This window comes from Salvelinus alpinus, chromosome 16 (genome assembly GCF_045679555.1).
Source record: "Salvelinus alpinus chromosome 16, SLU_Salpinus.1, whole genome shotgun sequence".
Classification (NCBI taxonomy): domain Eukaryota; kingdom Metazoa; phylum Chordata; class Actinopteri; order Salmoniformes; family Salmonidae; genus Salvelinus; species Salvelinus alpinus.
Genome location: NC_092101.1, coordinates 55,790,594 through 55,807,832, shown reverse-complemented (window position 1 = coordinate 55,807,832; position 17,239 = coordinate 55,790,594). Strand labels below are relative to the sequence as shown.

General features: G+C 45.5%; 1 protein-coding gene across 1 annotated transcript in view; it reads left to right on the top strand.

The window, feature by feature from the left end:
* LOC139541697 (phosphatidylinositol specific phospholipase C X domain containing 1) overlaps positions 1 to 15,568 on the top strand; it is a 33,191-nt gene extending 17,623 nt beyond the window's left edge. The window contains exons 5-6 of the mRNA XM_071346633.1: positions 954 to 1,137; positions 13,727 to 15,568. Of these exons, the coding sequence (XP_071202734.1) occupies positions 954 to 1,137; positions 13,727 to 14,004 (462 nt within the window). The 3' untranslated portion in view covers positions 14,005 to 15,568. The remainder of the gene's footprint in view (positions 1 to 953; positions 1,138 to 13,726) is intronic.
* Positions 15,569 to 17,239: the final 1,671 nt, after the last annotated feature.

The window sequence follows — 17,239 nt, the reverse complement described above, 5'->3', positions numbered from 1 at the left end:
GACCAATACGACCTACACAAATCACTAGCTGCCCAGTACTACCTACACAAATCACTAGCTGACCAATACTACCTACACAAATCACTAGCTGACCAATACTACCTACACAAATCACTAGCTGCCCAATACTACCTACACAAATCACTAGCTGCCCAATACTACCTAAACAAATCACTAGCTGCCCAGTACTACCTACACAAATCACTAGCTGCCCAATACTACCTACACAAATCACTAGCTGACCAATACTACCTACACAAATCACTAGCTGCCCAGTACTACCTACACAAATCACTAGCTGCCCAATACTACCTACACAAATCACTAGCTGCCCAATACTACCTACACAAATCACTAGCTGCCCAATACTACCTACACAAATCACTAGCTGCACAATACTACCTACACATATCACTAGCTGACCAGTACTACCTACACAAATCACTAGCTGACCAATACTACCTACACAAATCACTAGCTGACCAATATTACCTACACAAATCACTAGCTGACCAATATTACCTACACAAATCACTAGCTGCCCAATACTACCTACACAAATCACTAGCTGCCCAGTACTACCTACACAAATCACTAGCTGACCAATACTACCTACACAAATCACTAGCTGACCAATACTACCTACACAAATCACTAGCTGCCCAATACGACCTACACAAATCACTAGCTGACCAATACGACCTACACAAATCACTAGCTGACCAATACGACCTACACAAATCACTAGCTGACCAATACGACCTACACAAATCACTAGCTGACCAATACTACCTACACAAATCACTAGCTGCCCAGTACTACCTACACATATCATCAGTAGGATGCTTACCTTTCTCTGCCCAGGGCTGAAGTAGTGCACTATACAGGGAATTGGGTGCCTTATAGACACAGCCTATAACAGAGGCTACTTGTTCCTCTGTCTTTCCCTCCAGGAGACAGTGGTGACCCTGCGTGGTCTGTGGGCAATGGGTTACCAGGTACTGCTGTCGTATGATGACCAGTCAGCAGCACGACACCAGGCTCTGTGGCCAGGTATACCGTACTGGTGGGCCAACCAAAACACGGCCAGCGGGGTGGTCAGCTATCTGGACTGGCAGAAAGACATAGGACGCCCAGGTATGTGAAAAGCCCTTGACTAAAAGTAATAAATTACTTTGAGGTTCAGACATGTTACAGTGCATAGTCTACACACCCCTTGCACAGTCTTCACATTTTTCCGTTTTAGAGTTCAATCCCCAAAAATTATTAAATTCAATTTTTTTCCTACAGATTTCCTACTCCTCATTTCCGATTTGAACATTTTCCAAATTAATCAAAAATGAGGATGTCTTAATTGCGTATGTCTTCACAGCCCAAGAGATAATACTTGGTGAAAGCGCCTTTAGCAGCCATTACAGCTGTGAACCTGTTTTGAATAAGTTTCTACCAACTTTGCACAACTCAAGTTTTGTGGTTTCAGCATCATGTTATGTGGTATGCTTTTCACTGGCGGGGACTGGGGAGTTTGTCACGATTAGAATAAATATGGAAGGAGCAAAGCCCAGGTAAAAACTTCAATGAAAACCTGCCGTACTCTTCTGTAAACCTAACCCCGGAATAGCGTTGGATTTTTCAGTAGGACAATTACAAAATAATGTAACGGGGATCAGACCAACACGCAGCGTAGCCAGTGCTCAACATGTTTAATACGAACGTTAAACGTGAACACTTAACAAATACAAAATAATAAATGTGGCAAACCGATACAGTCCTAGCTGGTGCATAGAAAACACAAAGACAGGAAACAACCACCCACAAATCCCCAACACAAAACAAGCCACCTATATATGATTCTCAATCAGGGACAACGATTGACAGCTGCCTCTGATTGAGAACCATATTAGGCCGAACACAGAAACAGACAAACTAGACACACAACATAGAATGCCCACCCAGCTCACGTCCTGACCAACACTAAAACAAGCACAACACACTATGGTCAGAACGTGACACCAAGACACCAGAATGGATTTTCAAGAGGTGTTTCTGAATGGTTTGAATATTGCTGTTCACCAATAACTAATAATAATAACTAATAACTCCTGACCAAATTTACTGAGAAAAAAAACTATGGATATACAGTATGTTGCCCTAAGAGTTGTTGGTAGAATCTTATTTAAAATGATTCACATCTGTGATGGTTGACAGACGCTGCCATTATAGTCTTAGCTCTGGGTTGTGAAGACATACGCAAACAACATCTTCATTTTTTATTTTTAGGTTGTGTAGATCAGTATGGTTTTATTTTACATTTACGGCTCTATTCAATCAGATCCACTTTAGCTGACATTTGCACAGCAAATACAGTATGGGCGCTTCCATAGAGCACAAACCCATATGTTAGAATTGGTTGGCACACGTTGAGGGTAGAAAAACACTTCCCATGTGTCATGACTGTCCACGAGATTCCAAATGGGTCAGATTAGGTTTGCAATGACTAACTTCAATCAGACCCCCCTCTCACCCGTAGAGGGGGAAGGAAAGAACTAGAGGGGATTAACAACTCACGTCCTGTTGTAAATCAATGGAGAAGATCCAGGCCTGTGCGCTCCAAATTCACCAAAGGAATGTGCTTTGGTCTCAACAGACCTTTTTCCCGCTGAAACTCTGAACACGCTCAAAGTGAAATACTGGAACAACATTTGTAATGTAGAGCGTGGGGAGGCGATCAATAGAACACAGTCATTTTGTTTGTTATTTTGTGATGTCATTAAAAAAAATATAAAGGAAATACTGTAACTTGGAAAGTATACCCACTACATAGATTACGTTTCCATACTATGGGTTGTGCATGTAATATTTTACATTTACATTTACATTTAAGTCATTTAGCAGACGCTCTTATCCAGAGCGACTTACAAATTGGTGCATTCACCTTATGACATCCAGTGGAACGGCCACTTTACAATAGTGCATCTAAATCTTTTAAGGGGGGGGGGGAGTGAGAAGGATTACTTTATCCTATCCTAGGTATTCCTTAAAGAGGTGGGGTTTCAGGTGTCTCCGGAAGGTGGTGATTGACTCCGCTGTCCTGGCGTCGTGAGGGAGTTTGTTCCACCATTGGGGGGCCAGAGCAGCGAACAGTTTTGACTGGGCTGAGCGGGAACTGTACTTCCTCAGTGGTAGGGAGGCGAGCAGGCCAGAGGTGGATGAACGCAGTGCCCTTGTTTGGGTGTAGGGCCTGATCAGAGCCTGGAGGTACTGAGGTGCCGTTCCCCTCACAGCTCCGTAGGCAAGCACCATGGTCTTGTAGCGGATGCGAGCTTCAACTGGAAGCCAGTGGAGAGAGCGGAGGAGCGGGGTGACGTGAGAGAACTTGGGAAGGTTGAACACCAGACGGGCTGCGGCGTTCTGGATGAGTTGTAGGGGTTTAATGGCACAGGCAGGGAGCCCAGCCAACAGCGAGTTGCAGTAATCCAGACGGGAGATGACAAGTGCCTGGATTAGGACCTGCGCCGCTTCCTGTGTGAGGCAGGGTCGTACTCTGCGGATGTTGTAGAGCATGAACCTACAGGAACGGGCCACCGCCTTGATGTTGGTTGAGAACGACAGGGTGTTGTCCAGGATCACGCCAAGGTTCTTAGCGCTCTGGGAGGAGGACACAATGGAGTTGTCAACCGTGATGGCGAGATCATGGAACGGGCAGTCCTTCCCCGGGAGGAAGAGCAGCTCCGTCTTGCCGAGGTTCAGCTTGAGGTGGTGATCCGTCATCCACACTGATATGTCTGCCAGACATGCAGAGATGCGATTCGCCACCTGGTCATCAGAAGGGGGAAAGGAGAAGATTAGTTGTGTGTCGTCTGCATAGCAATGATAGGAGAGACCATGTGAGGTTATGACAGAGCCAAGTGACTTGGTGTATAGCGAGAATAGGAGAGGGCCTAGAACAGAGCCCTGGGGGACACCAGTGGTGAGAGCACGTGGTGAGGAGACAGATTCTCGCCACGCCACCTGGTAGGAGCGACCTGTCAGGTAGGACGCAATCCAAGCGTGGGCCGCGCCGGAGATGCCCAACTCGGAGAGGGTGGAGAGGAGGATCTGATGGTTCACAGTATCGAAGGCAGCCGATAGGTCTAGAAGGATGAGAGCAGAGGAGAGAGAGTTAGCTTTAGCAGTGCGGAGCGCCTCCGTGATACAGAGAAGAGCAGTCTCAGTTGAATGACTAGTCTTGAAACCTGACTGATTTGGATCAAGAAGGTCATTCTGAGAGAGATAGCGGGAGAGCTGGCCAAGGACGGCACGTTCAAGAGTTTTGGAGAGAAAAGAAAGAAGGGATACTGGTCTGTAGTTGTTGACATCGGAGGGATCGAGTGTAGGTTTTTTCAGAAGGGGTGCAACTCTCGCTCTCTTGAAGACGGAAGGGACGTAGCCAGCGGTCAGGGATGAGTTGATGAGCGAGGTGAGGTAAGGGAGAAGGTCTCCGGAAATGGTCTGGAGAAGAGAGGAGGGGATAGGGTCAAGCGGGCAGGTTGTTGGGCGGCCGGCCGTCACAAGACGCGAGATTTCATCTGGAGAGAGAGGGGAGAAAGAGGTCAGAGCACAGGGTGGGGCAGTGTGAGCAGAACCAGCGGCGTCGTTTGACTTAGCAAACGAGGATCGGATGTCGTCGACCTTCTTTTCAAAATGGTTGACGAAGTCATCTGCAGAGAGGGAGGAGGGGGGGGGAGGGGGAGGAGGATTCAGGAGGGAGGAGAAGGTGGCAAAGAGCTTCCTGGGGTTAGAGGCAGATGCTTGGAATTTAGAGTGGTAGAAAGTGGCTTTAGCAGCAGAGACAGAAGAGGAAAATGTAGAGAGGAGGGAGTGAAAGGATGCCAGGTCCGCAGGGAGGCGAGTTTTCCTCCATTTCCGCTCGGCTGCCCGGAGCCCTGTTCTGTGAGCTCGCAATGAGTCGTCGAGCCACGGAGCGGGAGGGGAGGACCGAGCCGGCCTGGAGGATAGGGGACATAGAGAGTCAAAGGATGCAGAAAGGGAGGAGAGGAGGGTTGAGGAGGCAGAATCAGGAGATAGGTTGGAGAAGGTTTGAGCAGAGGGAAGAGATGATAGGATGGAAGAGGAGAGGGTAGCGGGGGAGAGAGAGCGAAGGTTGGGACGGCGCGATACCATCCGAGTAGGGGCAGTGTGGGAAGTGTTGGATGAGAGCGAGAGGGAAAAGGATACAAGGTAGTGGTCGGAGACTTGGAGGGGAGTTGCAATGAGGTTAGTGGAAGAACAGCATCTAGTAAAGATGAGGTCGAGCGTATTGCCTGCCTTGTGAGTAGGGGGGGAAGGTGAGAGGGTGAGGTCAAAAGAGGAGAGGAGTGGAAAGAAGGAGGCAGAGAGGAATGAGTCAAAGGTAGACGTGGGGAGGTTAAAGTCGCCCAGAACTGTGAGAGGTGAGCCGTCCTCAGGAAAGGAGCTAATCAAGGCATCGAGCTCATTGATGAACTCTCCGAGGGAACCTGGAGGGCGATAAATGATAAGGATGTTAAGCTTGAAAGGGCTGGTAACTGTGACAGCATGGAATTCAAAGGAGGCGATAGACAGATGGGTAAGGGGAGAAAGAGAGAATGACCACTTGGGAGAGATGAGGATCCCGGTGCCACCACCCCGCTGACCAGAAGCTCTCGGGGTGTGCGAGAACACGTGGGCGGACGAAGAGAGAGCAGTAGGAGTAGCAGTGTTATCTGTGGTGATCCATGTTTCCGTCAGTGCCAGGAAGTCGAGGGACTGGAGGGAGGCATAGGCTGAGATGAACTCTGCCTTGTTGGCCGCAGATCGGCAGTTCCAGAGGCTACCGGAGACCTGGAACTCCACGTGGGTCGTGCGCGCTGGGACCACCAGATTAGGGTGGCCGATGCCACGCGGTGTGGAGCGTTTGTATGGTCTGTGCAGAGAGGAGAGAACAGGGATAGACAGACACATAGTTGACAGGCTACAGAAGAGACTACGCTAATGCAAAGGAGATTGGAGTGGCAAGTGGACTACGCGTCTCGAATGTTCAGAAAGTTAAGCTTACGTAGCAAGAATCTTATTGACTAAAATGATTAAGATGATACAGTACTGCTGAAGTAGGCTAGCTGGCAGTGGCTGCGTTGTTGACTTTGTAGGCTAGCTGGCAGTTGTTGACTTTGTAGGCTAGCTGGCAGTGGCTGCGTTGTTGACACTACACTAATCAAGTCGTTCCGTTGAGTGTAATAGTATCTACAGTGCTGCTATTCGGGGGCTAGCTGGCTAGCTAGCAGTGTTGATTACGTTACGTTGCGTTAAAAGAACGACAATAGCTGGCTAGCTAACCTAGAAAATCGCTCTAGACTACACAATTATCTTTGATACAAAGACGGCTATGTAGCTAGCTATGTAGCTAGCTACGATCAAACAAATCAAACCGTTGTACTGTAATGAAATGAAATGAAAATGTGATACTACCTGTGGAGCGAAGCGGAATGCGACCGGGTTGTTGAGTGCAGAAGTTCTATTCGGTAGACGTTGGCTAGCTGTTGGCTAGCTAGCAGTGTCTCCTACGTTAAGGACGACAGATAGCTGGCTAGCTAGCCTCGGTAAATTAAGATAATCACTCTAAAACTACACACTCTAAACTACACAATTATCTTGGATACGAAGACAGCAAAGACAACTATGTAGCTAGCTAACACTACACTAATCAAGTCGTTCAGTTGGGTGTAATAGTTGCTACAGTGCTGCTATTCGGTAGACGGTGGACGTTTGCTAGCTGGCTAGCTGCTGGGCAGATGGCAGATAGCAGTGTAGACTGCGTTAGGACGACGAAATACGATAATTACGCAATTATCTTTGATACAAAGACGGCTATGTAGCTAGCTAAGAAGAAATTGCTAAGATTAGACAAATTAAACCGTTGTACTATAATGAAATGTAATGAAAAGTTATACTACCTGCGGACCAAAGTGCTGCTATTCGGTAGACGGTGGACGTTTGCTAGCTGGCTAGCTGCTGGGCAGATGGCAGATAGCAGTGTAGACTGCGTTAGGACGACGAAATACGATAATTACGCAATTATCTTTGATACAAAGACGGCTATGTAGCTAGCTAAGAAGAAATTGCTAAGATTAGACAAATTAAACCGTTGTACTATAATGAAATGTAATGAAATGTAATGAAAAGTTATACTACCTGCGGACCGAAGTGCGACCGCTCGCTCCAACCCGGAAGTGTTGTCGTAATATGACACAATGATGAAAGTGTTTTTGTTAAGAGAGGGATGTGATTTGAGAAGTTATAAGATAATTGTTTTCCAGAACTTTGCACAGTGACTAATCACCGCCCTGAGTGAGGTCAGGGAGCGTGTCAGCCTGCCGGAACCACCCCTTTCGAGCAAAAGGTATAAATGATGGGTTTAGAAAAAAACACATTGGACCAGAAAATGGAAGGAAACTCTCGACTCTGTAGTTCTGTTCAGGACTACACGACAAGTCACCAGATACCGGACAACTACGAAGAAGGACAACAGTTGTTGGAACCATTTCGGATAATCAGAACCTTACAAGCGTGCCGCGAAAAGGCCCAAATCCCTTTTTCCAAGGCTGCCCTGTTCACCGAGAGGTCTCCGGCCAAACCAGGCATTTCACGTAAACACATACACGATTTCTTGCTCAAAGCGGGTGGCGGTTCATGTGCAAAGTATATGGTTACTGTAGGTGAGAGTAGTTTCTGAATGTGGCAATGTTAAGTGTCTCTATCTCCCTCTCCATCCCTTCTTTAACAAGCATCCATTTTGTTGTCATTCTGCTACGGTCCCTTTTTCAGCGTATTAAGTCTCCAGTCAATTTCGGTGCAGTGTGTGTGTTTATCCTGTGTTCCCATTTCATTAGCTAGTAAATAAATCATTCAACCGATTTGTGTAGTACTGAATCAAGTAAGGCTCAGGTTTTTGCAGATGCAAGGAGGTTACGACTGTTCAGAATGATGATATGATACGAGGTTATGATTAATAAATGGTCTGTTTTTAGATGTGATAGGTAAAGACCTTTTAGAGTTTAATACAGGAGATGAAAACTCTTTAAAGAACTGCTCTCGTGGTGCCCCAAATCATAATGTTACACGATGAATTTAATCGGGTAACAATTAAACATAGTTAGTTAATTAGATGAATATCAGTCCTCAGATTAAGTTTAAAGTTAAGTCACACGTTTTTCCATTAGATATCCCGTATCGGTGGTTAAAACGTTTCTCTAGTTATAACACTGTACCAACTGAAGAACATGGCTGAGCCCTGGTCTAAAGTAGGGCACTATAAAGGGAATAGGGCCCTGGTCTGAAGTAGGGCACTATAAAGGGAATAGGGCCCTGGTCTGAAGTAGTGCACTATATAGGGAATAGGGCCCTGGTCTAAAGTAGTGCACTATATAGGGAATAAGGCCCTGGTCTGAAGTAGTGCACTATATAGGGAATAGGGCCCTGGTCTGAAGTAGTGCACTATATAGGGAATAGGGCCCTGGTCTAAAGTAGTGCACTATATAGGGAATAGGGCCCTGGTCTAAAATAGTGCACTATATAGGGAATAGGGCCCTGGTCTGAAGTAGTGCACTATATAGGGAATAGGGCCCTGGTCTAAAGTAGTGCACTATATAGGGAATAGGGCCCTGGTCTAAAGTAGTGCACTATATAGGGAATAGGGCTCTGGTCTATAGTAGTGTACTATATAGGGAATAGGGCTCTGGTCTATAGTAGTGCACTATATAGGGAATAGGGTGCCATTTAGGACACAACCTGCTTTGAATGCAGAAACCAGATCAAACGTACATGAACCATTGCTTGATATCAGAGACACAACTCTCAGCATCACCTATGACCAGATCAAGATGGCGCCGATAGAGATGCACAACTCTCAGCATCACCTATGACCAGATCAAGATGGTGCCGATAGAGATGCACAACTCTCAGCATCACCTATGACCAGATCAAGATGGCGCCGATAGAGATGCACAACTCTCAGCATCACCTATGACCAGATCAAGATGGCGCCGATAGAGATGGCAGCTTCGCTTCAAGTCCTTAGGAAACTGCAGGATTTCGTTTTTTTATGTATTATTTCTTAGCCCAGAAAACCTTAAGTGTTATTACATGCAGCCGGGAAGAACAATTGGATATCAGAGAGACGTCAACTTACCAGAACAACGACCAGGAATACGACTTTCCCAAAGCGGATCCATTGTCTGCACCTCCCAGGACATTTGAACTGATTCCAGAGGCCGACCCAAAACAACGCCGTCGGAGGAGGAGAGGGTGCCGGAGCGTTTTCTAGTGAGGCTTTGGATGCGTACCACCCACCGCTTCCCAGTATATTACTCCGGAGCACCGACAAACTGAAATGGTCCACGCACACAGACAGTATGGTGAAGAAGGCGCAACAGTGCCTCTTCAACCTCAGGAGGCTGAAGAAATTGGGCCTGTCACCGAAAACCCTCACTAACTTTACAGGTGTACAATTGAGAGCATCCTGTCGGGCTGTATCACCGCCTGGTACGGTAACTGGTGGTGAAGGAGACCAGACTACAGAGGTAAAGAGGGAGTTTACCTGCTGGTGGTGAAGGAGACCAGACTACAGAGGTAAAGAGGGAGTTTACCTGCTGGTGGTGAAGGAGACCAGACTACAGAGGTAAAGAGGGAGTTTACCTGCTGGTGGTGAAGGAGACCAGACTACAGAGGTAAAGAGGGAGTTTACCTGCTGGTGGTGAAGGAGACCAGACTACAGGGGTAAAGAGGGAGTTTACCTGCTGGTGGTGAAGGAGACCAGACTACAGAGGTAAAGAGGGAGTTTACCTGCTGGTGGTGAAGGAGACCAGACTACAGAGGTAAAGAGGGAGTTTACCTGCTGGTGGTGAAGGAGACCAGACTACAGAGGTGAAGAGGGAGTTTACCTGCTGGTGGTGAAGGAGACCAGACTACAGAGGTAAAGAGGGAGTTTACCTGCTGGTGGTGAAGGAGACCAGACTACAGAGGTAAAGAGGGAGTTTACCTGCTGGTGGTGAAGGAGACCAGACTACAGAGGTAAAGAGGGAGTTTACCTGCTGGTGGTGAAGGAGACCAGACTACAGAGGTAAAGAGGGAGTTTACCTGCTGGTGGTGAAGGAGACCAGACTACAGAGGTAAAGAGGGAGTTTACCTGCTGGTGGTGAAGGAGACCAGGCTACAGAGGTAAAGAGGGAGTTTACCTGCTGGTGGTGAAGGAGACCAGGCTACAGAGGTAAAGAGGGAGTTTACCTGCTGGTGGTGAAGGAGACCAGACTACAGAGGTAAAGAGGGAGTTTACCTGCTGGTGGTGAAGGAGACCAGACTACAGAGGTAAAGAGGGAGTTTACCTGCTGGTGGTGAAGGAGACCAGACTACAGAGGTAAAGAGGGAGTTTACCTGCTGGTGGTGAAGGAGACCAGACTACAGAGGTAAAGAGGGAGTTTACCCAAAAGGGCTTTGTAGATCAACACATACAAATGTATCTTTCTTTATATGAAGTGAGGTCCAATTCCAACCCACCATTTGGTACAAGGTGCAATGGTGGGTGAGTGACTTGGCATTTGTAATAAAGTGCAAGGCTGCATGATTAACAGAGTCCAGTCTCTGTAAGACGGAGGAGGCTGCATGCATATACAACAACCATAATCAATTACAGAGAGAAAAGTGGCCTGAACAAGCTTCTTTCTAGCCATAAGGAGCAGGACACTAATCCGGACGCTTTTAAGAAATCCTGCTATGCCCTCAGACGAAACATCAAACAGGCAAAGCGTCAATACAGGACTAAGATTGAATCCTACTACACCGGCTCTGATGCTCGTCGGATGTGGCAGGGCTTGAAAACTATTACAGACTACAAAGGGAAACCCAGCCGCAAGCTTCCCAATGACGCAAACCTTTTGTGCTTGCTTTGCGGCAAGCAACACTGAAGCATTCATGAGAGCACCAGCTGTTCCGGACGACTGTGCGATCACTGTCTCCGTAGCCGATGTGAGCAAGACCTTTAAACAGGTCAACATTCACAAGGCCGCGGGACCAGACGGATTACCAGGACGTGTACTCAGAGCATGCCCTGACCAACTGGCAAGTGTTTTCACTGATATTTTCAACCTTTCCCTGACCGAGTCTGTGCCCAAGAAACCTGCTTAAATGACTACTGCCCCGTAGCACTCACGTAGGTAGCCATGAAGTGCTTTGAAAGGCTGGTCATGACTCACATCAACACCATCCCGGAAACCCTAGACCCACTCCAATTTGCATACTGCCCCAACAGATCCACAGATGATGCAATCTCTATTGCACTCCACACTGATCTTTCCCACCTCGACAAAAGGAACACCTATGTGAGAATGCTATTCATTGACTACAGCTCATCACTAAGCTAAGAATCCTGGGACTAAACACCTCCCTTTGCAACTGGATCCTGGACTTCCTGACGGGCCCCTCAGGGGTGCATGCTCAGTCCCCTCCTGTACTCCCTGTTCACCCATGACTGCATGCCCAGGCACGACTCCAACACCATCGTTAAGTTTGCAGATGACACAACTGTGGTAGGCCTGATCACCAACAACGATGAGACAGCCTATAGGGAGGAGGTCAGAGACCTGGCCGTGTGGTGACAGGATAACAACCTCTCCCTCAACGTGATCAAGACAAAGGAGATGATTGTGGACTACAGGAAAAAGAGGACAGAGCACGCCCCCATTCTCATCGACGGGGCTGCAGTGGAGCAGGTTGAGAGCTTCAAGTTCCTTGGTGTCCACATCACCAACAAACTAACATGGTCCAAGCACACCATGACAGTCGTGAAGAGGGCACGACAAAACCTGTTCCCCCTCAGGAGACTGAGTCCTGGGTCCTCAGATCCTCAAAAAGTTCTACAGCTGCACCATCGAGAGAATCCTGACTGGTTGCATCACTGCCTGGTATGGCAACTGCTCAGCCTCCGACCGCAAGGCACTACAGAGGGTAGTGCGTACGGCCCAGTACATCACTGGGCAAAGCTTCCTGCCATCCAGGACCTCTATACCTGGCGGTGTCAGAGGAAGGCCCTAAAAATTTTCAAAGACTCCAGCCACCCAAGTCATAGACTGTTCTCTCTGCTACCGCACGGCAAGCGGTACCAGAGCGCCAAGTCTAGGTCCAGTCCAAAATAGATTCTACCCCCAAGCCATAAGACTCCTGAACAGCTAATCAAATGGCTACCCAGATTATCTGCATTGTCTCCACCCTTCCCTCTCTTTTACACTGCTGCTACTCTCTGTTGTTATCATCTATGCATAGTCACTTTAACTCTACCTACATGTACATATTACCTCAATTACCTTGACTTACCGGTACCCCCTGTATATAGCCTCCACATTGACTCTGTACCGGTACCCCCTGTATATAGCCTCCACACTGACTCTGTACCGGGACCCCCCTGTATATAGCCTCCACATTGACTCTGTACCGGTACCCCCCTGTATATAGCCTCCACATTGACTCTGTACCGGTACCACCTGTATATAGCCTCCACATTGACTCTGTACCGGTACCCCCTGTATATAGCCTCCACACTGACTCTGTACCGTAACACCCTGTATATAGTCTCCACATTGACTCTGTACCGTAATACCCTGTATATAGCCTCCACATTGACTCTGTACCGGTACCCCCTGTATATAGCCTCCACATTGACTCTGTACCGGTACCCCCTGTATATAGCCGCCACATTGACTCTGTACCGGTACCCCCTGTATATAGCCTCCACATTGACTCTGTACCGGTACCCCCTGTATATAGCCTCCACATTGACTCTGTACCGGTACCCCCTGTATATAGCCTCCACATTGACTCTGTACCGGTACCCCCTGTATATAGCCTCCACATTGACTCTGTACCGGTACCCCCTGTATATAGCCTCCACATTGACTCTGTACTGTTATTTTTTGTTATTTTACTGTTGCTCTTTAATTATTTATTATTTATTTTTTACTTATCTATTTTTTACTTAACCAACAATGCAGTTTTATGAAAAAGAAATGTTAAGGGCTTGTAAGTAAGCATTTCACTGTAAGGTCTACACCTTTTGTATTCGGCGTGTGTGACAAATACGATTTGATTATACCTAAAGCGCACATTCCATGTAGCCTCGTTTACAAGTTAGAACACTTGAATGTAAGATGTAATTTACACCTCGATTAAGATTCTAGAAATCCTTATTTAAATTGTTTTTACATTTGAGCCGAATTATTTCTATATAGCGTACACTTTCTCCTTTTGAACTTCTATACAAGAGTAGGACGGTGTGGCTTCGTGACAATGATGAAGAGCAGCTTTTTCTTTTTTTTGCAGGTGTCTGCTACCGCTAGTTTAATGCTTGATCTGATTGAATCTAGGCCTTACCACTGTGCAAGGGGTGTGTAGACTTTTACATGACTCTGTATGTTATAACTCTTCAAATAGCAACATATCAAGAGGACCATGACAATGTCTAGTGATACTGTTGTGAACTGCCTCTGTAAAAAGGGCTTTATAAAATCCATTTGATGTGAAGTCCGTGTGTTCAGAGATGTACTGTAGGGCTCAATCTGTGTCGCTGGTGTGTCTCCACTAACACAACATTATCTTTACGTTTCAATCGCGCTGTAATGCTGAACTTCCGTGATACGGATTGAGTAGAGCCCTTAAACTTTAATCCACGTTTTGTCTTGTTCAGATGGTTTCTTTGTGTCCGGTCTGAACCTGACGGCTGACCGCTCCTACATCGCGCTGCACCCCCGGCAGTCCCTGCAGACCCTAACCCTGGCTAACTGGAAGGAGCTGAGGTCGTGGCTGGAGGAACAGGTCCCTGGACCACACTCTAACAACCTCAACATCATAGCAGGAGACTTTATAGGACCTGTCCCCTTCTGTCCTCTGGTCATCAACCTCAATAGAAAACTGTTACGGCAGCAGAGGACGGATCAGAGGACTCTTAAAGCAGAGGAGGACTGACTACAGATGAGAAATCAAATATCTGGTTTAGGGAGTCATTCAGTCAAAAATAGGTCATTCAAAGAGAACAGAAAACTGCTACATCAGCAGGCTTACGACAACCAGTCATTATATGGTTTCACTGGGAATCATACTGACCATAGAAAGTCATTCCAATAGAAGCCCAGGATACTTCAGAAATGATTCACACCCTTTGACTTTTTACACATTTTGTTACAGCCTGAATTTAAAATGGATTAAATTGAGATTTTGTGTCACTGGCTTAAACATAATTCCACTTTGACATTATGGGGTATTATGTTTTTAGAAATGAATTAAAAATGAAAAGCTGAAATGTCTTAAGTCTATAAGTATTCAACCCTTTTATGTCAGGAGTAAAATGTGCTTAGCAAGTCACATACGTTGCATAGACTCACTCTGTGTGTAATAATGGTGTTTAACATGCTTTTTGAATGACTACCTCATCTCTGTAACCCACACATACAATTATCTTCAAGGTCCCTCAGTCCAGCAGTGAATTTCAAACACAGATTCAACCACAAAGACCAGGGAGGTTTTCCAATGCCTCGCAAAGCAGGACACCTATTGGTAGATGGGTAAAGATAAAAAACCAGACTGAATATCCGTTTGAGCATTGTGAAATTATTAATTACACTTTGGATGGTGTATCAATAAGCCCAGTCACTACAAAGATACAGGCGTCCTTCATAACTCAGTTGCTGGAGAGGAAGGAAACTGCTCAGAGATTTCACCATGAGTCCAATGGTGACTTTAAAATAGTTACAGAGTTTAATGGCTGTGATAGGATAGAACTGAGGATGGATCAACAACATTGTAGTTACTACACAATACTAACCTAAATGACACAGTGAAAAGAAGGAAGCCTGTACAGAATAAATTATATACCAAAACATGCATCCTATTTGAAAGAAGGCACCAAAGTAAAACTGCCCCAAAAAATTGGCAAAGAAATTATCTTTATGTACTGAATACAAAGCGTTATATTTTGGGCCAATCCAACACATCACTGAGTACCACTCTTCATATTGTCAAGAATGGTGGTGGCTGCATCATGTTATCGGTGTGCTTGCCATCGGTAAGGACTGGGGAGTTTTTTATGATGAAAAGAAACGGAATAGAGCTAAGCACAGGGAAAATCCTAGCGGAATAATCTGGTTGTCTGTTTCCAACAGACACTGGGAGATGAATTCACCTTTCAGCAGGACAATAACCTAAAACACAAGGCCAAATGTACACTGGAATTGCTTACCAAGAAGATGGTGAATCAGTGGCCTGGTTACAGTTTGGACTTAAATCGTCTTGAAAATCTATGGCAAGACTTAAATGGTTGTCTAGCCATGATCAACAACCAACTTGACAGTTTGAAGAATTTAAAAAAGAATAATGTGCAAATGTTGTACAATCCAGGTGTGCAAAGCTCTTAGAGGTTTACCCAGAAACACTCACAGATGTAATCACTGCCAAAAGGGGATTCGAACACGTATTGAATACATATGTAAATGAGATATTTCATTTTCAATAAATTTGCAAGAAATTCTTAAAACATGTTTTCAGTTTGTCATTCTGGGGTATTGTGTGTAGATGGGTAAAACCAATTAATAACTGTTTTATTCAAGCTGTAACACCGTGGAATAAGGCACGAGGAATGAATACTTCCTGAAGCCACTGTACCTCATACTTACGCCCCTTATTCCGCCTTTCAATGCTATGGATTTTTCTACAGAAAAACTGTTACATGACTCTTACAGTACAGGTCAATATTTTGTTTTAGGGAGTCATTAAGCCAACAAAAAGTCATTCCAAAATAACCACTACATAGGCTACCTCTTATACATTAGTTTTTCCTTTTTCTATGCAATGAATTTTAAAATACAGGAATATTCTACTTTTTACAGTGATAAGATATTAAATTTAAGAGATCAAATGTTACACATGCAGTGTTTCTCCACTAATACAACCAGACCAGGTGAATGTTTCTCCACTAATACAACCAGCTCAGGTGAATGTTTCTCCACTGAAACAACCAGATCAGGTGAATGTTTCTCCACTAATACAACCAGATCAGGTGAATGTTTCTCCACTAATACAACCAGCTCAGGTGAATGTTTCTCCACTAATACAACCAGACCAGGTGAATGTTTCTCCACTAATACAACCAGCTCAGGTGAATGTTTCTCCACTAATACAACCAGACCAGGTGAATGTTTCTCCACTAATACAACCAGATCAGGTGAATGTTTCTCCACTAATACAACCAGATCAGGTGAATGTTTCTCCACTAATACAACCAGACCAGGTGAATGTTTCTCCACTAATACAACCAGCTCAGGTGAATGTTTCTCCACTGAAACAACCAGCTCAGGTGAATGTTTCTCCACTAATACAACCAGATCAGGTGAATGTTTCTCCACTAATACAACCAGATCAGGTGAATGTTTCTCCACTAATACAACCAGACCAGGTGAATGTTTCTCCACTAATACAACCAGCTCAGGTGAATGTTTCTCCACTGAAACAACCAGATCAGGTGAATGTTTCTCCACTAATACAACCAGACCAGGTGAATGTTTCTCCACTAATACAACCAGACCAGGTGAATGTTTCTCCACTAATACAACCAGACCAGGTGAATGTTTCTCCACTAATACAACCAGATCAGGTGAATGTTTCTCCACTAATACAACCAGCTCAGGTGAATGTTTCTCCACTGAAACAACCAGCTCAGGTGAATGTTTCTCCACTAATACAACCAGATCAGGTGAATGTTTCTCCACTAATACAACCAGATCAGGTGAATGTTTCTCCACTAATACAACCAGATCAGGTGAATGTTTCTCCACTAATACAACCAGACCAGGTGAATGTTTCTCCACTAATACAACCAGACCATGTGAATGTTTCTCCACTGAAACAACCAGATCCAGATCAGGTGAGATGTGAAACATGATAGACAGTTAATAATTAATCAATATACGGTTATACTTTGTCACTTTCCTGTTTACATATTTACATTTAAATACATGAAATGCATTGTATCATTCATAAGAGTGGTTTGGTTTTCTGATGAAACAGCTGACAGTATTTGTTGTGTGTTCCCTATAAAAGGATGTTTTAACAGGAACTCTCGGTAACAGTGATTATGGGTAAAGTTATAACAGGAACTCTCGGGAACAGTGATTATGGGTAAAGGCTCCAGTCCGGCCGAACTCGCCTC